Source organism: Zeus faber, assembly GCF_960531495.2.
Source record: "Zeus faber genome assembly, chromosome: 3".
Lineage (NCBI taxonomy): Eukaryota > Metazoa > Chordata > Actinopteri > Zeiformes > Zeidae > Zeus > Zeus faber.
The window spans coordinates 29,090,331-29,116,793 of NC_137190.1; the positions used below are offsets into that span (position 1 = coordinate 29,090,331).

Sequence of the window (26,463 nt, forward strand, 5' to 3'; positions counted from 1 at the left end):
CAGCAGAGTCAGGGAGGCAGAGGAGCAGCAACGATGGAAGGAGAGCGTATCTGAGTGGGCGGCATTTAAACGCCGTCTCAATAAATGTTCCAGGGCATTTACTAAATCAGGCTGCAGCAGCGAGGCTCGATGACGCCAACTTGTCTCCCAGCCCGGACGGACATTATAACAGCAGCACCGACGCTTGACGGCGATGAACACAAGCTGCTTCTGAAGCCACTTCCGCGAGCAATTGCGGAAGCTAGGTACGTAGAGCCATGCAGGGTAGCTGCAAATACCAGTGCGCGTCCAAAGTGAGGAGTGGACGAGCGCTTTCCTCCTAAACGGGAGATGAGTGGGACCTAAACGACGATCTGGAATTAAGTCAAACGGGCTGCGGGCGAGAGGTTTGGCAGAGGCACACGCCAGCTTCAAGAACACCCACACGTGCCCACACAAACAAACAAACACAGACACGGTCTCACATACGCACACGCACGCACGCACGCATGCATGCACGTACACACACACACACACACACACACACACACACACACACACACACACACACACACACACACACACACACACACACACACACACACACACACACACACACACACACACACGTACACTCACCCCAGCAGCAGCTCAGGTGAGCGGTACCAACGGGTCGCCACATATTCGGTGTAGTTGGCGTCCGTCCCCTCTGACAGGTTACGAGCAAAACCTGGAGCACACACGACACAAAATATCACGTCGCACCTTCCGATCCAAACATACGAAGACATCCCATAGCTTACTATAGTTCAAGGATTATCTCCAGGTCTGAAAAATAGGCAAAAGGTCCAAATTATATGGCTGTGACCGCCTCTGGCCAACGCTCTGATTCCTATTACTAACATTCCCTTGAGTAGCTGCGGCAGGATCGCCGGCGATTTAAATAACTGGTTAACACCGAGTTCATTTTAAAGAGGGAAAAATCACAATAAAAACTGAACGCCAGCTCCAACAGTGAATAACAAAACAAATCTCACCTCAGCTGACTCAACGTTATATTAGTCAATTATGCACCGCTAAATGACTGTGTCGTCTTTAGAAGGCAATTCAAAGCGAATGAGAATTGTATAGCACGCAAAAAAGAACAATCTCAATGAGAACATGCGTCAACAACATGTCATTATCAATACATTATCATCAAACTCACACACACGCTTTTGAGGTGCCTTAGAAATATGCAATATAGAAAAACTATTGAATAAAAAATATATAGCAAATTACATACGTTATTATATACAATGCAATGAATGATGGTGGGGGTTGTAAAACAATGTTGTTTTGCACCTGAGAAGCATTTTTTATGGTCATTATTAAGATCGTTATTTTCGAATAGGGTGCTTGGCTTTGACCCAAAATGATAATTCAATCCCCTTTAAAAATGAAACAAACTAGTGGGTAAATCCTGCAAATACAATCTCTCAAACCTCACCAGTACACCAGTGTACACCAGACGTATGGTTTTACTGCGCTGTAAGCCTTGCACGTCAAAGACTTTGAAGAAACTCGACAGGATGATATACAGTAGCAATTAGAGAACAGACGAGGGGAAGGATCAAAGACCAGAGACTTACCGAAATCACAGAGTTTGAGAACATCCTCGGAGCTGATTAGGAGGTTCTCTGGTTTGATATCTGTGGAATGACACAGGCAAAATATCCAAATGAAGGGAAAGAAAAAAACTTTAATCCCATCCCCTTATAAGACACAGCATTGTAAATGACCACACTGCCTACATTGCTCAGCGATGGAAATGATGGCAGTAATGCAGATAGCCGGAACGCTAAATACCATGTTATCTGCAAACTGAGGTTCATTGCATTGATCTCTAGGCTAATACAAAGGGAAATTCTGAGGTAATAGTTATAATAATAAAAAATGACCATTACCAAAAATGTTTGTTATGACAAATCTTGCGTATGGAAAGAGAGCCCTCACCTCTGTGCACTATCTCGTTCTTGTGACACCAGTGGATGGCTTTGATGAGCTGGTAGATGTAGCTGCGCACTTTATCGGGTGGCGCGCCATTGGGTAGTTCCTCTAGGAGCTCCAGCATGTTCTAGGAGGCACAGGTGGCAAATTACCTCTATGACTCCTAGTCTCCTTATTATCAGTAAATATTATATAGTGAAATAGTTTCATCACCACCCCCCTGTGTCCCAAATACATCAGTATCAATACAACGTTGCCACGTTTCTTAATGTTCACAACTCCGGTAAAATTCACTGAATAGGAGTTTACTCTCGTGCTCGCCAGCTGCCTTGTCACGCTGAGAGGAGAGTGGCAGCGAGGAAATCTCACCGAGGGCCACAATACTAAAATTACAAGCGCACAAACACGGTAATGAAAAAAGGAAGGAAAAAAAATCCCGTATACCTTGGCAACACAGCGGGGAATACCATTATTCAGGCAGAGCATAGTTCCATCTACCATGTTGCCATGGCGACGCCATTTATGCCCAGCCGAAGTGTTTGTATCGTTAAACTTAGAAAGTACGTGGAAAAAAGGGGACCTTCTGCATGTAATCAGCGTATATAAAAATACATGCACACGTCGTTACAGCATGGACACACACATAAAAAGGTTCCGAGCGTCAAATAATAGCCATGCTATCGCTGACCCTCTCCACATATTCAAAGACAAGGTAGAGTTTGCCCCTTCTGCGGAAGGCTTCTTTCAGCTCCACGATGTTGTCCTGCTTCAGGGTCCGGAGCATCTTCAGCTCTCGCAGAGTCGTCTCCTTGACCTCCTCATTCTCTGTGGTGGAAAAAGGAAAGATAAAATAAAATTAAATAATGCAAGCAGCTATCAGGGAATAAAAACCTCCTTCCTGGCTGAAGACCGCTCACGCCGGGCTCGCCCTGCGTACTCACCTTCGCTGTCCTTGAACTTCTTAATGGCCACAAGTTCATTGGTCTCCTGCGAAGACGAGGCAAGTTCATCAGAGTTGGACACAACTTAGTGACATAATAACACGTCCATTGAATCTATTAGATAGATAGATAGATAGATAGATAGATAGATAGATAGATAGATAGAAACTGTAGGTAGGTGGATATTAGATAGACAGACAGACAGACAGACAGACAGACAGACAGACAGATAGATAGATAGATAGATAGATAGATAGATAGATAGATAGATAGATAGATAGATAGATAGAGACTGGCAGAATCAAAGGTGAAACGACTGAGAGAAAGGAAATAGGGATATTGAAATGCAATGCCTGCCCACTCTTAACATAAAATATTTTCTGTGGCCTCCTGCCCAAGTTCCTGGGCAATGCCAAGATGAGATCGATGGCAACGCTCTTATCACACGCACACACACACTCACGCACGTACACACACACACACACACACACACACACACACACACACACACACACACACACACACACACACACACACACACACACACACACACACACACACACACACACACACACACACAAGGTTATTATGCATTCAGGTGTGCTGCCATTACTTGCAGGTTGCTTGATTGACCTTGCTGAATTTGCCAAAAGGGTGGAGCTGCATATCAAGGGGTCTGCCGGGCTGCAGTTAAAAATGCTAAAAAAAACTATTGATTTATTTAGAACAATGACACAACTGTAAAAGTACATTTAAATCAGTATCACATACTAATTGATATCACTTAATAACAGGCAAAACCGTGTGCCAACCATCTACCGGTGGTGCAGCCTGATTATCTTAACAACAGTAAAATATTGAACCAGTATTTGTGAGATTTTCGTTCATGCAGAAGGTCAAGGGCATAGAAGGGATTACAACGTCCGGGGCCGAGCTTTCGCTTCCTTTTTGCCCCATCCCTCCTTCCTGCATAGCCTTATATTCATTTTTGGAGCTATTGTTCATTTGTTCACAGATAACACAATGAGTCTATCTCACTGTCCACGTCCACAAAGAAACACTTTGTTGTCAGCGTACACAGAACGCTGACTGTCTGCAGGAGGCCGTGCTGCGGGATGCACAAACAAACCCAAAATAAAGCATGAAGAACAGTTTATGGGTCCTACAGATGTTTGCAGGGCTCATAAGAATAACTCAAATGTCTTCTCCCGCTGTTGTTCGACTCCCTGGTCTATCAAATGTCTCAATTCCCAAAATCGGATCAATCAGTAAAGCCCAGACCATGGGATGCAGCTGGGAATATCACCAAACTGCCTTCCTGTAGGGGCTGGCACTTGTAGGGAGGGCAGTATCTCAGTTGCTTTGCATAGCTCGTTTGATTTTCCATCCAAAGGGAAGGACGGTACATTTATAAATAAACCCAAACTTGCTAAAATTGTGCTGATGAAAAAAAGCTGCATCACATCAACACATTTCACAAGTGAGTACAGCTTGGCGTTTGCAATACTCCAGCCATGAAAGCCTGATTATAATTAGGTTGGGAAATATATATATATATATATATATATATATAAATGTAAAATATATAAAAAACATGATTTATGCATATCTAGTGGATTGGAATTACATTTCAACTGCAATCATGCACTTTGCATTTTCAATTACTTGCATGCACACTTAGACAGAAATTGTGTATATTAGTATTTGAAAACGCAAATTACAATATTGAAATTGAAATTTCACTCTGACTCTGATAAGGCATGTGTTAGTGAAAGAAAACGCTGTTGTGTGATGAATATTTTGATTTCTCCCTTCGGAGAGAAGCTTTGCTTGGCGATTAGCTCTGTGTGAGCCTTTTCCTGTACGTGTGAACGTGAAGCCATTTGAAGGTATGTCATTTTGACATGTGGCAATTATATTTATCCAATTGAAATCCCATTCAATCAAACGAGACTGAGGGGAATTAGTTAAAAAATAACACGACCAAGCATCTAGATTCTTGCTAAAGTCAGTTTTGAACTCTGGAGAGCATGGCTCCCTGTTAGCTAAAAGTGCACTTTGAAGAACGTTATAACCAGTAGCATAACACTGCATGTGTTCGCACAATTGAAACGCAAAAAACAGTCAATGAACTTTAAACGGGGTTTCTGCAGCAAGTTAAAATGAAGACATTTTCAGACCTTTTTAAGACCTATTTCACGTCCATACTTGCAAAAAAAAGGACAAAGGATATGCCAATGGAGGGGATACTGACACAAATGACAGATTACAGTTTTTTTTCCAGAGTTCCCGTGAACACAGCATCACTTCTGACACGGATTACATTTTTCGAGTTCCAGTGAATGCTGCATCACTTCTGACACGGATTACAGTTTTCCTAGTTCCCACGAACGCAGCACCACTTCCTGCTTTTGAGAGCTTTCAAGAGAGCCGTACCTTAACCCCTTACGTCAACCCTAAAAAAACACTAAAATGCAAAAAATTCCTCTTCAGATCTGGACGATTCACACAAGTCACCCAAATTAACATGAAAAAAAGTGACATTTTCCGAAAAGCGAGATGATCCCCGAACATCCCTGAGCATCCCTGAACTTCATAATCCAATCAATTTTAAGACCTCTCAAAATCATATTTAAGACATTTTAAGAAGTTTCAAGGCCTAAAATTCAGATCATTGGATTTTAGACTTTTTATGGATTCAGAGAAACCCTGTGTAAGGCGTTCATAATTTATGCTGAAAAATACAGCGCGTTGTTCGATTCAGAAAGTGCACGACACACTCTTAAGGGCATTCTGTCACTTCAATGCACACTCCAGTCTCGATGGAGTCGCCTGCCTGAGTTCTGGGCCATTACCCAAAGAAAGTGGCCTCCTACTCACCTATACGTGTCTCCTTTGGGCCCCTCGCTGGATAACCCATTTTTCCGAAAACAAACTTGATCCACAGAAATACCACCGTACTGTATCCCTCTCTGCATCTCTCTGTCTCTCTCCGTCACACTAACACATTAATTGCTCCTCTATTTCCACAGCCACCTTTTGTTTCAGGGCCTGCTTTCAGCTCAAAGACAGTAAAAATAGCTACTCTCTTCACAGCTCCTATTGCGGGGGGCCAGGGGTCTGGGCTCCTCGTGGAAGTGAGACAAACAGCTGGAAAAACGTCACTCACTTATCTAGCGACAAAATCATGTGATGATACCGAAATAATCGAATAAGTGGCGATAGTGGCGCGATAGTGGCGCCGCCCCTAGCGGTCGCCTGCGCCGGCGCTCCGCTGGATCACAATCGAGGACGCACGCGCCCTTGTGGATTAATGGGACTTCTGTCGATAGGGTGAGCAGCTTCAGATATCTGGGAGTCCACATCACAGAGGACTTAACATGGACTGTTCACACAGACACTCTGGTGAGAAAGGCGAGGCAGCGTCTCTACCACCTCAGGCAGCTGAGGAAATTCCGGGTCTTGGTGAGGATCCTCAAGTCCTTCTACTCTGGAGCAGTGGAGAGCATCCTGACAGGCAACATCACTGCCTGGTTTGGGAACTGTACTGCCCAGGACAGGCGGGCCCTGCAGAGGGTGGTGCGTTCAGCTGAACGTACCACTGGAACTACCCTCCCCCCCTTGCAGGAGTTATACACCAGGAGGTGTAGTAGCAGAGCCCGTAGGATCATGAAGGATCCTCATCACCCCAACAACGGACTGTTTCAGCTGCTGCGGTCAGGCAAGCGCCTCCGCAGTCACGCAGCGAGAACAGAGAGACTGAGACTGAGTTTTTTCCCGCACGCCATCAGAACTGTCAATGCTGACCTCACCAGGGGTCCTAACTGAGCCATGCACTAGGCTCCACTACCTACTGTACTGTATGTAGCATACTGTACTGCATACTGTATCACTGTTCAGGGTTGTTCGTGATGCCGTATTGCTGTGCCGTACTGTTGTATACTGTGCTGTATTATCGCAAACACTACCTCACACTATTCACATTCACACGCCACTTTAATTCACATGCCACTTTAAATGCACATATCTGTATATACATAGGCATATTCCTTCTAGCTATTCCATTTTATTTCAATTTATTTTTATTGTATTTTATTCTATATATTTTTATCTTATTCTATAAGTATTCCACTTACTGTATTACGTTTTAGGAGTCAGTTAGTCGGTCTATTAGAAAGGAATTTTCTACTTTTTATTTTATTTCATTTTTTATTTTTTCCTAGGACATATTGTGTGCTATCACCGGGTGCGTTGCATTACATTTCACTGCATATATGTATGGAAGTATGTATATGTATGTGACAAATAAAAATCTTGAATCTTGAATCTTGAATCTTGAATAAGTTGATATCAAATAAGATGGAAAAACCAAATCAACAACCAAAGGGATTGTTTTAAAGTGCAAAAATAAATTCACCAAATGCTGACCTGAGCTGATATTTAGTTTGAGATTAACTTAGTGAAACTACCCATCCCAATGTGAGAAGTTGTTGGGTTAGGGTTTGCTGCGCACAATTCACTAGCACGTTATCATTATCACTGTTCATTATCACACAATTACAAAATAGATGCAGTATAATAAGAAAAGCATGATAGATTTTCTAGAAAATATTGGGACCTATTTCATATACTGTGTATGTTAGGGCTCTCAAACGATGATGATTAATCGCAATTAATTGCATGACATTGTTCGGACATTGTTAATTTCCCTAAATTTGTCCTTAAAGAAAGACTTTTCCTTTGAAAAATAATCCAGATTTGGGCTCCTAAGTAAACACAGATTCTAGATATAAGTGAACCATAGCAGAGTGAGGTGTCTGGAATGTTTGGGGTGAATAAGGTCACTGAGTTCCCAAAAACGAGTTGTAGTGCGATATTATTTTTAACACAAGTTTCTTCGAAAGTTACATGGAGAACGTCACCATAAGAGTGTTAATGTTGGGGGCCCCGTGAGGAGAGAAGTGGAAATGTTAGATTTATGTCAGACAGGGGCTGCGCTGAGACCTATGGATTGGAACCAGATGTGTTACGTTATCTCTGTACAAGTATAAAAGCCAATTTCTGGCTCCATTCAGGAGAGAATATATCTGGCTCCTGTTCTCTCCCAGACATCCATGGCAAGTCTGGTTTGATGCTGTTCTTACTTGTAATAAACTTATAATTATAATCAAGTCAGCGTCTGCGGAGATTTCTTCTTCATCAACACATCATCGACAACAAAGAAACTACAAAAATGGCGTCACAAACAGGATGTGTTGGGCCTCATCTGCTACTGCCGTCAGCTTCAGCGAAGTTACCACTTATACAGCTCAGGGTGAGTGTTCTCTCACAAATACAAGCGGCTGTGTGGTCTGTGAAGCGGTTGTGTTTTGTGCAGGTAGGCTGCCCTGACAAAAGCAGATTGCGCAGAGATGAGAGATGATGTGTTGATTTGTGAAGTGAGTTTCCATCTCAATTGGGGTATATTAAATTGTAAAAGACGTAAATAAGGGGAATAAGAGAATAATAAACAAAGAAAAAGAGAAATAGAGAACAGAGACAAGAGAAATGAGAAATAAGTTAAAAGACAATTAACTTGAAGTAAAAAGTAACAGTAGAATTGCAGAACTAGTAACAAAAAGTGCTAAATAACCATGCAAGATTAATGAACAGGGCCCGGATCTTCTTAACGGTTAGACATGTGTACATTGGTTGCTGTGTGAAAGTTGGCCGTAAGAAAATATAGTATAGTCAAATCTGTGTAAGAAAAACAAAGACGAAATAACCCTGGCCAGGGGAATTGGCTAAATATGAAATAATATGAAATAAGATGAAAAAGATGAAAGTGAAATAAGAGTTAAAAGTTAAAGGCTTAAAAGTGGAAATAAGATGAAAAATAAAGTTTGAGAAAAGTAGAAAAACAGGGCTGAACCTGCCTAGGAGAACTAGTGAGCATGCATGATGAAGGAATCTGATTAAAAAGATAATTTGTTAAAAGCTTGGCCAAAGTGAAAATTTTGATGAAATTAAAAAAGTATAAATGAGTCGACGTTAAAATAGAAAGTTAAGCGCTGTTGAAGTCTTCGGAGGATCAGACGTGGTGCTGGACAGACATGTCTTCTTCTTTTTTTTGTGTGTGTGTTTGCCGCGGCTAAGGATGTGTGAAGAGATCTGTGTATTGTTCATGTGTATGTGTAAATGATATAGAGAATATATGTTATTAAATATGTGCACATGGGGGGTGAGTGGTTTGAGTAATACAAAAGACAAGAGACATTTTTGCCTCTTTAGTGATAAAACATATTTAGCCTGTTTAAGGATGTTTGTACATTTGATAAAAAAATATGAGCCTTTTACAGGACGTTTATACATTTGATAAAAAATATATGAGCCTTTTTTAAGGACGTTTGTACATTTGATAAAAAATATGAGCCTTTTACAGGATGTTTATACATTTGATAAAAATATGAGCCTTCTGAGAGAAGGAGTAGAGCAACCAGCAACAGTTTGCTTACACATGCATGTACACATTCAGAAAAAGAAAGAAAAATCTCCTGGTCTGATTTTGTAAGTAGGATTTGTGGATTGTTTGATTAGTGTATGGGTTCTTTCTTTGTCTTTTTCATGCTTGTTGTGTGTGTGTGACTGTGCTTGCTGTGAGTTTTGTCTGGTTAAAAGAACAGATAGTCTTGTTGAAATAGAAGGAGAAGCTGGGTTTGGCTGCCAGAGAAGAGGTTTTGTGTTTTGGCTGCTGAGTGAGAGAAAACGGCTCTGATTGTTGACTCTGTGCGTAACTGCATTGGGCTGGGCTGTTCCTACGGGAGTTAAAACAGGATATTCAGTCGCTGACGACCAGTCCATACTGGAAGTTTTGGCAAAATTTAAGAGGTAGAGCAAGGGGTGGTGCTTCAAACAGAGTGGAAATTAATTAACTCCTCCTGACAAGAGGGGCTGTGAAGAACCCCCCCTCCTCTCTTTTCTATCAGCATGATAGAAGAAAAAAATAAATAAATAAAATACATTTAAATAGATAAATAGAATAAAAATAATTAATTGGAGGTGATATCAGATTGACCAATATACTCTTTAGATTTTCACAGTGCCTGAGGCATGTCCAACCAAGCATAAAGATGCTCAGTCAGTTGCCAAGTTTTTGTGTCATGAGGTCATAAGCAGGTTGGGACTTCCGGATCACATATCCTCAGATAATGGGAAAGAGTTCGTGGATAGAACTGTAAAATTAATTCTGCAAAAATTGGGAATTAAACAACATCTAGGAGCTGTTTATCATCTGCAAAGCCAAGGTGAATGGTGAAAAAATGAATGGTGTGCTGAAAAATCGTATTGTAAAATCTGTCAGCACACAGGTCTGAATTGGATAGAGGCATTTCCGTTGGCATTAATGGTGTGTCATTCAAGTGGGCTCCGTGATTTGCGCATGACACCCCATGAGTTGGCTACAGGTAGACGGATGCCAACACCTTGTTTGCCGAAAGTGGAAAGGGTCCAAGTTTAGCCCTTTTAGAAGATGAAATGCGAGTGTATGTTAATTATATGGCTGCACTGCATAAGAGAATACACACGTATGTCTCCGACAGGCAAAAACAAGAGGAGGTGCTAGAGAGACTTGATGAGCAAAAGAGGAACGCGGTGCAACCTGGAGACAAGGTATTCATGAAGGTCTTTAGGAGGAAGTGGTTTAACGAACGCCGCAAAGGACCATTCGAAGTTGTTCGCAGTACGGGAATTGTGGTTCAGGTTAAAGGTTCTCCTACATGGTACCATTTATCACATTGTGTTAGAGCCCCAAAAGAAGAGGCGCCACAATCACAGTGCAGAGATGTTGAAAGCTCAAGAGAGCCAACAGAAGCTGCAGACACAGCAGAGGTTCATGAGGACCTCCAAGGTCACGACCCAGAAGAAGGGATTGACGATGATGTGGGTGTGCATGATGATGTTGAGCGCACTTTTGATGATCCCAGGGATGAATTGTCAGTCCCTGAGCAAGAGAGACACTTTGGTGACATTGATTTACAACATGTCCCAGAAACAACAGAGTCTAACTCCAGAAAGTATGAGTCATCAAAGATTCCAGAGGGCTGTGATACCGCTTCAGGATATTACACAGACCCAGTTGGACCAAGGAGTCCAAGGCCAACCGAAAAAGGGTTAGACCAAAGAGATATGAGGACTAGGGTTGAAGGGACTTTGGGAAAGTTAGTTCAGCTGCCATGTCAGTTTACAAAAGAAAATTATGAAAAAGGGGAATTCTGAGTCCAATGGGAAGATAACCAAGGTAAGGTAATTGACTTGTCAGGAACATCATCACGAGAGAAGTATGTGCTGCTAAATGATCGAAGAAGGCTGAAGATTGAGGGGGACTGTAGTCTTTATCTACGTAGATCCCAGATTGAAGATCGAGGAGACTACAAGTGTTCTTATTATGAGTGAATGTGAGAGAGGATGGAGTGAAAACAAGACCAGACTACGGATACAAAATTGTGACTCTTGTGGTACTAAATGAAAGTAAAATTGTAGAACCAACGGCTGTTAGAGAAGTAGGAAAATTGACAACTGAAGTATCAACTTTCCCACCAACTGAAAAAAAAAAGCAGATGTCCACCTCTTTAGTTTTGAAAGTAACTATCTGTGTCTCAGATGATTTCTACAACTCCAATTTCTGAGAATACTGTGATTAGAACTAAATTAGGAAATGCAGCTCACCTTCCATGTAAATGTAGTAAATAGAATACTGGTGGAAATATTTCCCCAAAATGGAAAAATGCACATGGTGAAGACATAGTGCTAACAGGACCTGATGTAGGCAGTGGGCCTCGCGATCAACGAAAGTATATGTTGTATAATGACAGGAGATGGGTTAAAGTTCAAGATGACTGTGCGCTTGTCGTAAATAATGTCCTATGTGAAGATCAAGGAGAATATACATGCACATATTTGGATCTAAAGTCTAAATATATCCCAAGGCAAAATTATTGGGAAGCGGGATACAGAACTCATAAGATAATGCTTGTAGTAAAAGGTCTCGTTACTAAAGAAATAAGTACGATTGCTCAAGAAATTCAAAACCAACTAGTCACACCAAGGGTGACTGTTGGACCGATGACATCTATTACCTTAGCTCGGGGAATAACTAGTAGTATTAACATATCATCTTGAGTCACTACTCTAGCTACAATATTGGCAGAAAAGGATGTTACAACAACGATGATGACAACTTCTACTTCTGTAACTCCTGGTAATCATACAAGTGAGGTTGCGAGGATGAGATCAACTACCAATAAAACAATGACGACCTTTTCGGTGTCTACAAAGTCTGTAAATAAGACGCTGACACCTATCACTACATCCACATCATTTAAGAAGTTGGTAAATATAACTCAGAAGCTTATGGTAAAGTTGGAAATTAATTTGAACAATAGCAAGGAGAGCTCTGTAATTAGAGAGCCAATTGCTGAAGAGATTTATAGGGATTCAGGTGAAATAGTTCAGGTGACTATGTTGCTTTACAGAAGCGAGAAACCCAGTGGAAGGCATAATGGGTTTGATTCCTCGGTGCTGCAAATAGCAGACACGTGGGCAAATAGAAATCTGTGGTTCCAACAGATAACTCACTCCGTTAGAATGACTACTTGTCATTGTGTGGTGAGAGTTCCAGCTCCGGGCACATGGCCTTCAATTCTAGAGACGGTACCGGAACCTTTGACGCCTGAATGTCAAAGTAATGCGTTATCATGGCTGCAATTCAAACAACAAGCCACAAATGAAAAATGGATGGCTCTCTCGGTCAATCTATTTAGACCTGGACGTAGGTGTTCCTGGTTGAAAGAATTATCATATTTAAATCTTCATGATAAGTATGAAGATAGAACAGCAATACCTGATGCTGTGGAAGTGACTCCTGCGAAAGGTAGAGATTGTTTTTGTTCAAATGATACTCATTGTGGAGATTGTATGTTTATGGGAATATCAGAATGTGGAAGCTACATGATGCAATTTGAACAAAGTGTACAAAGGACGGTTGATGACACACATACTGTGACCTTTCATGCACCACAATGTCGACAGAGTAAAACTTTAAGCGTAAAGAATCAAACTTTACCGGGTAATGTGACTATAGGAACATTTAAAGATATTTGGTGGGTATGTGGTGATAAATCATACTTATTTCTGCCATATGGGTGGATTGGATGTTGCTAGTATATGGCACAGTTGAAACTTCCTTATGATGTTTTTGTTATCCGGAAGGGACAAGAGACAGATGAGGGTAACTCTACAAAGACTGCCGAAAGTAGGAAGAAAAGAGACTTGGCACAGTTTCATAATTTGGAGTCTTATTGGAGGATATCTTTCGGAGAAAAATGGGCCATAGGATTGTTTCCATGGTATGGTGTCACATTCTTAGCTGATCATATTGATAATATCACATATACCCTACAAGGGTTTGCAAATGAGACCATAAGAGGTTTTGAATATTTGTCAAACACCCAGAGGAGTCATCGATTGACGTTGCTGAAACACAACATGGCTCTTGATTATATTTTGGCCAAACAAGGTGGCCTCTGCGTGGCTTTAAATCGAACTGGATCTATCTTGCAACCAAGCATAAGCTTGGTTGCAAGATAAATTAGGACCACTAAGAGCTATAGTAGTTCAGTTTCTGGGGACTGCTCCTCTATCACTGTGTGTGATGTTTTGTTTTTGTACGGTGTTGTTTACCTTTGCTAAGGCCATGATATTGAGATGGGTAGGAGTTGTAATGCCGGGAGAAAATGTTCAGATGCCACTATTGGGTGGTAATGACGTCAGTGAAGATGAGGAGGAAATAGTGATGAAGGAGGAGCTAACACTAGTAGAGAAATATCCATTCTGAATATCTGATTGTATATGCATATATGTATGAAAGTATGTATATGTATGTGACGAATAAACCTCTTGAATCTTGAATCTTGAATCTTGAATTTGATTCCGTCATAAATTCAATACTATTTTTGCCTGGGAAAATGCATGGACAAAGGAGGGACTTGGAAAATGTTCATCATGTTAAAGTATAATGCAAAACTGAAATTATTATACTGTATTTGATGTTTGTGCAAGGTACTGGCAGGGGAATTTTTTCGTTCAGGACCAGTCAGAGGGTGGCTGTGTCCAGAGATCCGAACAGCCTAATGGACTTGAACACTCAAACATGGACATTCAAAAATGGAGGATGAAATGGACGGCGGACCCTGAATGAGGACATCATGATCAGGGGTGTCGGGTGAAATATCATTAAAACTTGATTGTGTTAAAAAGCAATATGTGTCCTGCATATTTTTTACAATATTGGAGTTTGTTTATTACAATGTAACCTGTATTATTGATGAATATTCTGTACTCTACACTAGATATTTTTAGCATGACATATTACTTTAATTTAATATTGTTTTCTTTGGAGTTTTCTGTAATAGGGTGAAGTGAATACATTGGGACCTCAGGTGTTTTCTTTTTTTGCGGTCTTGAGGGACATTGGTGTTAGGCAGGGAAAGGTCTACTGGAGGGTCCGATGGGTCGACCACCCTGACTTTGGACAAATATTTTGATTTATTTCTAAGGTTCTAAATGTATGCATTTATATGTAACATCCGATACAGTTTTTCTGTTCATTGACATGGAGTACAATAGGTGGTTGCCTGGGGCAGAGGGACCGTGAGAGAATTTTCCTGTCTAGATTGTTTGATGGATGGACTGAGAAAGGAAGCTGCCAGATGGGTTTTTCCGCTCTCACACTCCACAAATTTACTGTATTTTTCGACTAAGCATGGCCAGAAGGGTACAATATAATCATTTTGTTTGTTATTAGGTGATTTCTATTAAGCCAATTGGCATCATAAGTGCATAATCTTCTTTCTTTCGAGAGTTTGTGTAGTCTTGAAGGGGGGAATACGAGGTGTCTGGAATGTTTGGGGTGAATAAGGTCACTGAGTTCCCAAAAACTACAATAATACATACATTTTTGTGTTCCATTGTGGATATCTATGGATAGCTTATTTATGTATTGTAATCAGCTGGAATATGTTGATCAAAAAGGAACTTTGTATTTAAATCTTATATTTGTTGTTATATGTATTTCATCTATCTTTTTGTGTTCTAAGTTTGGGGGCGTTGCACCTTAAACACAAGAATCCGTGCTCTAGTGGGCCTTCTGCATTTGACATTTACAACTGAGAATTGGTTATTTTCTGATTATGTCATAAATTGCTCAATTATTATGGACATGATCCAAAAGCGCACAGCGGAGAATGCTTCCAACCATAAAGTGATTATTTTAAAAAGAGAAACTGAAAAAGAGACAGACTGCAGATCTTGGTTGGGAAGAAAAGATATCATCATGCTGTTTGTTAGGAAAACAATGCATCTACCATAGTGATTTAGAAGTTAGTGAGTTATCACTGGTCCCTAAAACAGTCAGCTCTTATTCCTTGCATTATTAAAGCCCATGACTTCAACTTCAACACGTTTTGGTTTTCAACCCATCAAGTAATACTCCACTGATTTGAGTTAAAACATTAAAAACCGCCCATTTCCGCTCTAAAACAAAGCAGAAACGGCCAGACAATGAGACTACAGGAAGCTATATTTACGCACCGGTCCAAGATTTTTTTTTGCCTACTTGCTTTTACTCACTGTTACCTCTATGAACCACAAAGGTGTTTTTTTTCTGCCATGTTAATTATTATCAAATTCTTAAAGAGCTGTTGGTAATTTTAAACTCTTGTGTATTTTCTTTCTATTTACAGGAATTTGTACAAACTGACACCCCATGCCACTCAAACATCATAGGGCAGAACTCCACCGTCATGGCTTTCCTTTACTTTAAACAGTTTTTATCTTAATACAGCCAGGGGCGAAAATTACAGGGGGTTTATAAAATTAGAACTATATATCTTTAAATAATCATGGCTCTGCACCCCGATCACTCCCTCTCTGACTCTCTGACCGACTGTGCCCACAGCGTGTTTTTATTCAAGGTAGTTTTTTTTAGATTTTACTCTGTTTCCTTATGTAATGAAACAAGCACTGTGTGTGATGGGAACAGGTTCTTCATCACCCCCACCCCCACTTCTCAAACCAAAGTTACACCCTTGATTACCTCTCTTCAGCTAGACATACTAGTTATAAAATCAATTCAAATTAATTTTCCACCTCAATGTATCTTTTATTTAGGAAGTATACATGTTTCAGAATGTAGTTTGCTTAATGACAACATTTTGTTATTAACTATAAAATGTAATAACTACTAGTTGAGAGTCAGTAAAGTCCATCCAAAGCCCTTCTGCTAGCCGTTAAGGAACTTAAGGCCATGGTAGGCTGTCCTGTATATTCTGGCAAAAAAATTATCAATTAGCGGATCTGTGCGATGACCCAGCAACGGTTGGATGTACTTGCAAAATGTAAACACCAAAATAAACAGGCCGTCTGCCAGTTCTTACCCACCACAAAACACTTTGCAACATGCCATTTGATTTATTGAAAAGAAAGCCTGGAAGATATGGTGTACGGATACAAATCCACGAGTGCCTCCCTGAAGTGCTGACAAATTTAGTGGCGACCTATAAAACGCACGGGCATGGACATCTAGTGCCCATATCGAAGAACCATGGAGAAATGCAATATTCATTGGGAATCGCAATGACCATGTTACACCAAACAATAGGATGAAATATTCATTGACCAACTGCTTTTCCATGAATTGGGTCAATAGATACATCTTTGGCCCGAAATACATATGGCCAACCGAAGAAAACAACATTGAAAGTAACTTGTACACAGCAAAGAAAATTCAAAGAATAAATCAGACTCACGTTCACCAACAGTTGTTGGGTTTCAACTTCTTTCACTGACACTCAGTAAGGACAACGATGTAATGGTGAATTTGGTGATCGAAGGGCATCGTAGCTAAGCAGTGGTTCTGCCATGACATTGTTTTCCCAAATTTGACGCTTGTTTTATTTTTAGACGCAAATGTTCTCTGGGAAACGCATTTGACCAGCAGCCCCAATAAACATTTCAAAGTTTCTTCAGTATCTCCAGCCTACTCCTCCGTTATTGACTCTCCTGATCTCCTGCCGGTCTCTCTGGCTGCCAGCATTACAGTTGCTTGCCCAGAGGGATGTTGCCTAGCTACCAGAAGACCATTGCAGCAGCTCATGCGCCACGCTTTATCACTCTGTCTTCAATTTAACATTATGGACTTTTTTTTTTCACAGATAACTGTACCGCATGTATTCTGTTCTGATGAATTGAACCCTTCTAATGATATTCAGTGGCCATAAGAGACCCATTTTTACGCCAAGCAACAACATCCTGGGGCATAACGGTGACTTCTCAGACTTGAAATGATTCAGTTATAGCAACACCACACAGTATGATGTGCCATCTCTAACTGAGAACAGAGTTGGACGCAACTCAGCATGGCCATTGGCTACGCCTCTCAGGGGAGAAACATGGGACAAAAGTAAAACACAAATGTAAACCTACTCCAGAGTCGGCAGGAGTGTGCGATTATGTCACAACATAGTGCGCCATAAACGTCAGTCTCTATGCCAGAAATCATCCCACTTCGTCCTTTGTTCAGCGTTACAGCCAATGAGCCAGTTTGGACATTGAGAGTCAAAATACAGCAGTGGTCGTTCATTTTTAAAATAAGTTGAAAGTATTCTAAGAATATCTTATAAATAACTTAATATATCCAAGAAACATTCATGTTGCTTTTGACCTGAAAATGAAGGAGACAGCTCAGATTCGGGAGCCAATCAAGTAGTGATTGGGCCAGTAAGGTCAGCCAGATGCCTTAGAAGTGTCAGGATGGCCAAATAGCAGGTAGGATGAAAGGTTTTTTGGATATGTATCAAGACAATCAAGAAGCAAAGCAATACATGGACAGTGAGAAGGTGCCCTTCAAGAAGGGTTGCAGATTTTTGAATTGACTTAGTCCACAGGACAACTATTGTTTGGTGGCTCCCAGCAGTTGGCTTCCTTGCCTGTTTGGTTGCTTTGCCTCTGGTCACAGAAACAAATAAATTACGTTTTGGGACACTAATAGACCTATATTTATCTTTATTTTATGGCAGTGGAAAAAATGAGCAGTTTTAGACATTTTTTTTCAATCCAGCCACTAAGGCCTCTAAATACAAAGGATCCATAGAGAGGTAGCTTATGCTTCTCAGTAAAAGCTGACTCTACTCGTTATTATTTACTTTTTCACGAGTTAGAGATCACACCAAAAACAGATATTTTGAGTTGTTATTGACTTAAGATAAAATGCAAAATACAAAGTAATAGAAGATACGAGATGATGGTGATGATGGATGAGAAAAGAGATGGTAAGGGCATGATGTTGGTGAATTGGTGCTTCGCCATGCCGATGGTTGGGATGATGGATGGCGACCTTGATGAAGGATGGAACACCAGGGGCCTTCACTCGGGATGAGGAAAAAGAGTCTTAAGGGTATCAGGCCGTGCCTTCGGATCCCCCAGGTGGTTCCTAAGGGATGGAAAAGGGGGAGAGAGAGCGAGAGAGGTGGAGACTGGGGAGGTGGTGGGGCTGCGAAAGCTAAATGACAAAATGAAAATGATCAATAATTTATTTTCAAGATAATACCAAATATGACAAATTATTGCTATTTTTCATATAATCTAAGGGTAAAACCATATATTTTGTAAAAAATATAATAATTTGAATACATAACATTTGGTCATATAAGGGAATGCCAAAATAATGTAAAAGTTCTCGTGGCATTCAGGAGGGATGGACAGGGAGGTGCTGCAGAGCTTTGTGCAAGATACAACTTCCAGGAGGCACGCGCAGAAAAAATCAATCATTCTGACACGTGGCGTGTACGAGCCAGTTTCAACCAGGACATTTTTGCGTTTAAGGGCCCGGTGGAACACCCATTTGGAGTGGATATCCATCACTGTCTGAGGATCGCCTGAGCTTCGGGCTCCTGACCACTGTTCATCTCCGGGTGTTGAAATGGGTCAACCAATGTGGCCGGTCTCTCCTGGACCAGACAGATCCAGTTCCTCATTCATCCGGAACAAGTCCATCATGGTGACACCCCCTTGGGGAAATCCCCACACCTTTCATCTCGAGTCTATCATCTCTATTCCAAGAACCGTTTCAACATGGAACTTGTAGTACTGTGTAGAGTGAATCCTTGGATTTTCAAATTATATCTCATTTGTTGTGGTGTGCCCACTAGAACGCATGCTCTGCCTTTTCAGGTGAGACATTTTACAGGAGCAAGACAGATAAGTAGATATAGGATAGATAGATAGATAGATAGATAGATAGATAGATAGATAGATAGATAGATAAATAGATAGCAAAAACCTTTTCAAATTGATTATTTTTGTATGTTTAGGCCTGTTTAGTGTCTGTTCTTTATACGAATGACACTTACAAGTTTTCCCTGTAGAATGACTCCCTTTATTCCCATCTACATCGGAATAATCTCATGAGTGCACTGTGCATGGGTGCAAGAATTAGAAGCAGTACTCTATAGTCCCAGCTGTTCTCACCCTGCTAGATTAAAGCCTTAGTTTATATTACTATTGTCCCCTGTGGTGTGGGGATGGTGTGGTTTGAGCAGCCACTTTTGTCCTGGGTCTAGGGTAATTGGGGCCCAGGATCAGAGTGGCTGCATACCTGTTGCTTGTTGACTGGTCTAACAGGCAACAGGTAAAACCCCCATCCCCACACACACCCAGGAGAGGAGCCCTAGTGATGACATGCTGTCCATCTGCTCGGGGGCTTGTTCCAACTAGCCCCCTCTCTTGACAACAAACTTGTGTTTTCTTACCCATTGTCTGTCCTGGAGCCACCCGCGGGTCAACGGGGGGCCCCGGCACCAACCCTCTCCCAACTGGCAGAAGCAGCCCCCAGGGGGTCTGGGGGACGACCGAGGGGGGAAGCAGCTGCAGCAACCACCAAGGGTAACCACTTGCAGCTAGCTGCTCCACCCAGCACCCACCGGTGGGACCATCCAGCAGCCCAGCATCCAGGCCACCCCTCCAAGCAGCCCCTGCAACAGCCAAGCCCAGCCACACCTCCACTAGCCGGCACAGAAGCCCTAGGCCCCATGCAGTGGAAGGGAGGAGGGGGTAGTCTACTTCATTGCCCTGGGGGAGGGTCGCCGGTGGACCGCGCTGTTCCGGGGAACCAGGCCCCTGGAAGGGGACCAGTTCTGTTTTGTTGGGCATTTTTGTTGGTTTGAGGTATGGCAACCCTGTTTCAGAGTCTGTCCTTTTAGGTACAGTAACCCTGTGTGAGAGTCTGTATTTTCAGGTATGGAAACTGTGTACAGGCATTTGGGGGGGGGGGGCGCTTCAGGCTTCAGCCTGCCCTTAGTTGGTGTCAGGGCTATGTGATGTGGGGATGGTGTGGTTTGAGCAGCCACACCTGTCCTGGGTCTAGGTAATTGGGGCCCAGGATCAGTGTGGCTGTATACCTGTTGCTTGTTGATTGGACAAACAAGCAACAGGTAAAGCCCCCATCCCCAGACGCACACAGGAGAGGAGCCCTTATCATGACATGCTGTCCATCTGTACCAGGGCTTTTTCCCACTAGCCCCCTCTCTAAATAAACTTGTGTTTCCTACCCCGTCGTCTGTGTGTCTGTGCCGGAGGGCCCTGAAAATGTCACTCGGGGGGGCGTGTGGCAGGCGAAACTGCCACATCCCCGTATTAATGAGAATCAGGCCTCGGAAGTGCGCGCTAATAATAGTTGGGGTAATCTGCCTTTAACCCCACCACTCTCATCAAGCCAGGATCAGGAGGTCCACAGATCACATCAGGATCCTCGTAAACTCTTTTAACCTGCATCTTGCCGAAAAGTATTCCATAGCAAAACAACACATAACTGACTTGTGACACTGAACGAAGGGAAAGGAAGCTACTGGTTTGGAAAAATCACTGGATTTCTTCCAGAATAACCCTTGGAAGCCAGAAATAAATAAATTAAAATAATTTAAACTCAGGTATAATATCTAAGACTCTGCAAGACGCAAAGATCAGATAATCATTAAGGAAAGTTGCAGAGTTTCGCTGCCGTCCAGATATCTCTCCAGTTAACTACATCATCCCATGTGCTGAAGAGCGATTCAGGCATAGTTTTATTTATTCCCCTTTAAAAAAAGATGAGACAAATCTTGTGGTTCAGACCTCAGGTCTGTAAAACAAAAAAAATAGATCAACAACCAGGCAGGATGTAGGAATATCCCCTTACCTTGTGCCTGCACTTGAGCACCACTCCATAAGCTCCTGAACGAAAGAAGAAGGGAGAGAGGTGTCAGACGGTGAGATGAAGAGGACGTGATTTGTCTTCAACATCTAGGTGATTCGGTTTCCTCTCCTCCCAAACTATCAATAAAGAGCTGCTCATGAAGAGTAGGAACCGCAAGAGCGATAGTGTCTAATACACCTGTTAATAGACATAAGCCAGTATTGAATATGTTAAATATAAACACAAAAGTACATTTACAGGTGCATATGTTTATGCCCACACACGCACACACACACATACAAACTCACACAAACATACACACGCATTGTAGTTTGTGTCAATTGCTTTAGTACAAAGTTGATGAGGGCCAAACCCTTCCCCTTCCCACTGCCCCAAAAACCTGGTAACACCCGCTAACATACGGCATTTGTCATTAGTGTTAAAGGTTAGACCATCGTCTCAGTCTATTGCAGGGTCAAATGACACAAGTTTTTATCGGCTCCACCTCTGATCAGCTCTGATGAAAAACATGACTGCGCATGTGTTGAAGTTCCGGACGTTTCTGCGTAAATATACAGGAATATCCGTGTATCATTCGATCATTTCATATCCGATTTACAATCCAAAATCAAAATCAGAAGTTATTGTCTTATTTCCCGCATGCAAGACCATTAAATGTTTTGAGTGTGGAGATCGCTCTGTGGGCCCTGCCTGTGTGCCCCATGCTCCCTGCCGTACTCCGAGCCACTCCAGCACCGCCCAAAGCCTCCGAACTGGGGGAGCATCTCCGCTCCCCGCCACCAAAGGAGCGTTGCGGGCACTGGCTGGTGCGCGCACCGACCGCACCCGGGTCGACACTCCATGCTGCTTCTACTGTAGTGCGTGGACGTTCATGTACGATCTGATTCTTTTGAACGGGTCAAAATCCTTTGCCCCCCAAGTTTTACAGTTTTATGTTGTTGTTTGTTTAAGTTGCTGTCTCCTCTACTGTTTTGCTCCCAATCACACTGGAACCATGACACGCCCCTTTTCTGACGTGTTTATGACGCTGAACATGACACACCAGAAAAAAATGACATTTCTCCTGGCAATGGGAAAGGTGTCCAATGCCTATTTTTAGCAGGTTTAAAGAACCCAGGCAAACCCGCTAATTTTGGTGTAAAAAGGTAAAAAATTCCCCACGCCAGAAGTTAATTTGGACCAAAAACAATTCTCGTTGATTAAAAAAAAAGATGCAAATTAAAAATTTTTATATTTGTTTACAAGGGTTTGAATCTTTTTTTTTTGTTGAAATAATAAGTTATTACAGTCATCTACAATTGGCCGAATGATTAAATGCGTAAACCTTGTTGGTCAACATTCTATGGAACATATTTACTCTCACACGCATTCATAAATACAGTGTGTTCATCATGAAAATCCTTATCAAAACCTGTTTGTCAAACATATTTATACTGCAAAGACATCGACGGATTTTACAATCACAATGTATTTTTTGATATACACACATGCTGTATTACAGTGCAGGGAACTTTGAGAAGCACTGTAAAACACATTCATCCTCTCCTCTTTGCTGTGGAGTACATTATGTTCTTAAGTTCCATATCAATTTTGATATAGAATATCTATATCAATTCTCAATTGCTTCAACACCTTTTCTTGTTAACACTCACATGCAAGTGTGATACTCACATCAATTTTACCCGAATTTCTCCCCGCGGGGATTAATAAAGTGTTCTCCTTATTTACATTGTGCGTCACAAAATTAAACAGATCCATCAATTAATAGAATTGCATAAACCAAGACAGTTATTGTTTAATAATATGACAATGTACTCCAAAGGTGTGGGAGGAAATCCTCACTATCAATGCTGTAAAAATAATTACTCACAATTTCTATGCAACCAGCTTAGCAGTAGCACCACGTAGCAGTGCCATCAAAATGCATACCACACACACTGGATTTTAAATTAAAAAATAAATAAATAAAACAAACTAAAATGTGATCAAATAAAATAACATAGACATGTAATGAAATAACACCGAAATTTCATAAAATAAAACAAGTATTTAAATAAATAAATAAATAAATAAATAAATAAATAAATAAATAAATAAATAACAATACATAATAAAAATTCCCTGTCTGTTTTACCTTCTCCATATTAAATTTTCTTTGTCTGTGTTGCATGCTGGGATTCCCTGTTTTTATTGCCATGTTGTTTTCGACACTGGCTGCAAATCAAATTTTCCTTGTCGGGCGATAGATTGGATTGGATTGGATTGGATTGCATATTCAACCCTTGGTGTAAAATTCAACCATATGAAGGAGTTCAAGAACAGGTCTTGAATTGCACCCGTAAACTACATTTTGTGATTGGTTGCTTTTGAATGAGCTTGTTACATGTATTTTAATTCCGCTTACTAGTTCTTTTAATACAATAACAACCCAAAGTGCCATTTCAGTAATACATACTGTATGTTTCACCATTAATATTCTTACTCATCTGGCAAATTTGATTCAATGTTTTTTCAATTTTGATAGCAATTGTGTTATAGCAATTGAAAGAAAAAAAGAAAACATTTTCCGGCAAAGATCCCCTATATCTTGTGAAAAATTGAGCCAGCTAACCCCTTCCTATTTATTGTGATAACCTCTCCTTTTCATTTGTGTTATTAAAATAAAAATGAAACTTGAAATTTGAAAACACTTGAAACCCTAACACAAATAAATAAATTCACATGGCCATACATCTGACTTGATTAATGGACACTGACAAGCGGCGACGCGGATGGCGGCCGGCGCGAATGCTAATGCGTGGAAGAGACGCTCAGACGCTCTTCACCGTCTTCTCGCATCAGACTACGGGGAGGTTTTGGTGGCCCTGGGACGCGGAGGAGCTCAATTCAGCCAGAAACTGGTTGACTGGTTGACTGGAGAGCTCGTCACGGCCGGGGTTGAACAACGGGTAAGTGACGTTTTATTCAAAACAGTCATTTGTAGCTGAGCCCAATGTTTTGCTGGCCGAGATATATTTCCTCACTCACAGTACATCGTCATTTATTTCATGTTCTGACCGGCCATCAATGTCAGGATAACTGACCCCCCCCCTTTGAGTTGAGTTCGGAGGGCTAGCCTGCATCCTAGCGCTAAAAAAGCACCTGAATTATGATGTTTAATTAAAGCTAAAGTTGAAATACATTTTTTAAAGAAGCAATGGAATGAATGACATTGTAGTGTGGGGGTGGTGTGGCAGCCACACCTGTCCTGGGTCTAGGTAGTTGGACCCGGGGTCAGGGTGGCTGTACGCCTGTTGTTCGTTAGAATAATGAAGGAGCAACAGGTAAAACCTGCATCCACACACACACACGCACACACACACACACACACACACACACACACACACACACACACACACACACACACACACACACACACACACACACACACACACACACACACACACACACACACACACACACACACACACAGGAGAGGAGCCCTTCTCATGACACTCGCTCTTTACATCTGCTCCGGGATTGTTCCACCTTGCCCACTCGCTACAATAAAGTGGTGTGTTTCTACTCCATCGTCTGTGTCGGGTGGAACTGCCACAGATATATTCTCAGACGGATGGATTCCTACTGGTTAACGGAGTGGAAGAAACACTACAGGAAAGGACACAACGAGGTTCTTCATCTGTATTAGGCTGCTATGGTGGAGTAGGTGATGGTGGGGCATTCGATTGCTGGAAGGTGCAGTTCCAGTACAGTCATGAGCGACAACTAGTATTCTAAGAAGTCTTGGGTTGTAGTGCTGCTGACCTTACTTATTATACAACAAGGCCAACATGTGATCGTTCCTATGAGGTGGCTAGGTGGTGGTGGGGGTGGGGTGTGGGCTATTAAGCAGGGGGGTGGATCACTGAGAAAGTGGGGGAGGAGGAGGAGGTGGCTATACTGACCTATATATTTTAATGGATATGTAGCTGGTTGGTGTTAAGATGAATAATTGCCAGAGAAAGAGGTGTATATACTATCTGCATGCAGCCTGGACCACCTGACACTATATACGGTAGTCTCTTCAATATACACTATAGTCTATAATGTAAAGTGTATATATATATATATATATATATATATATATATATATATATATATATATATATAGTCGAAATAGTCTATTCAACAGTGCTCAATTTAAACAATGCTTGTAAAACAAAGGAAAAGAAAATGCAAAACCACCTTTATATCCCTCAAATTATTTTTATCAATTTACCAAAAAAGATTTAAGGGAAACACCAGTTTTGGGGGGAAATTTCAGTTTGCATGCATCCTGTTGTGTCCTCGGTACTGGACACACGGAGGTGACATCGGTGTTGGCCTTCTCGTCCGAATCTGGGTAAGATAGACAAAAAGCCAACTTCCCTGATGGATTTACAGACACTATTGTCTCGGGTTTTACATTCTTAAATGTGCACTGCTTCTACATATTCATATGGTTGTTGATTGTTTGTATTTCTGAAATGAATGTACCTACAGTTCATTGATAACCTTCACTTTTATTCAAAGGGTGTTTATTTGTGGGGGCATATTTAGGCCGCGGGCCCGCGAGTTGAACAGGCCTGGTCTAGATAGTCAGATTCATCTTCTGAAAGGTGAATCAATAATCAAGCACATACGGTAGGTATTGATGATGTAGACTTAAGGAACTCATACATACTCATACATACTCATACATACATGCTGTTGACGTAGACTATTCACCACCTCATGCAGAGAGCGATGCAAAAGGAACTGCTGTGTAGAGCCACCCACCTTCTCCGACAATGCCAAGGACTTCAAACTTATTCATCACATCACCAAGGGGCGGGGGACTCTTCCAGCCGGTGAAAGTCACTGCCCGGACCGGGTTGGGTGGGGAGGGGGGCGGGGGCGATGGAGCGGCGTTTAGAGACGAGCGCCGGGATTGGACCGATGGTCGACGAGGCCCACCGTAGAGTCCGCGAGCACTCCGGCGTGCGTCTGAGCGCCCCGCATATTTAATCCGCTCTTATTTCAGCCCTTGTTCGGTTTTCTCACTCTACCCCTTGTTTCGCAGTCCTTTCGTCGCTGTCTGCCACTTTCTTGTTTTTAATAGCTCTGACTCAGATCCCCGCTCTGGGTTGTTTCCCACTCATGCCTATGTCGTCTTTGGGCCTCTTTTCGTCAGTTCCCACTCCCTTCGCTCTCGCTCTCCTCCTGCGTCTTCTTGGCCGTCCGGCTCACGATCGTGCTTCAACCTCATCACCG

The 26,463-nt window shown here is 41.8% G+C and overlaps 1 protein-coding gene across 1 annotated transcript in view; it reads right to left on the reverse strand.

Moving 5' to 3' along the window:
• cdkl5 (cyclin dependent kinase like 5) overlaps window positions 1-26,032 on the reverse strand; it is a gene marked incomplete at its 3' end in the record, with an annotated part of 43,659 nt that extends 17,627 nt beyond the window's left edge. Inside the window, exons 1-7 of the mRNA XM_079998042.1 lie at window positions 25,990-26,032; window positions 21,175-21,209; window positions 2,910-2,955; window positions 2,657-2,793; window positions 1,975-2,095; window positions 1,611-1,670; window positions 619-709 (exon numbers count right to left, since the gene is read on the reverse strand). Of these exons, the coding sequence (XP_079854168.1) occupies window positions 619-709; window positions 1,611-1,670; window positions 1,975-2,095; window positions 2,657-2,793; window positions 2,910-2,955; window positions 21,175-21,209; window positions 25,990-26,026 (527 nt within the window). The 5' untranslated portion in view covers window positions 26,027-26,032. The remainder of the gene's footprint in view (window positions 1-618; window positions 710-1,610; window positions 1,671-1,974; window positions 2,096-2,656; window positions 2,794-2,909; window positions 2,956-21,174; window positions 21,210-25,989) is intronic.
• Between the last annotated feature and the right edge of the window lie 431 nt (window positions 26,033-26,463).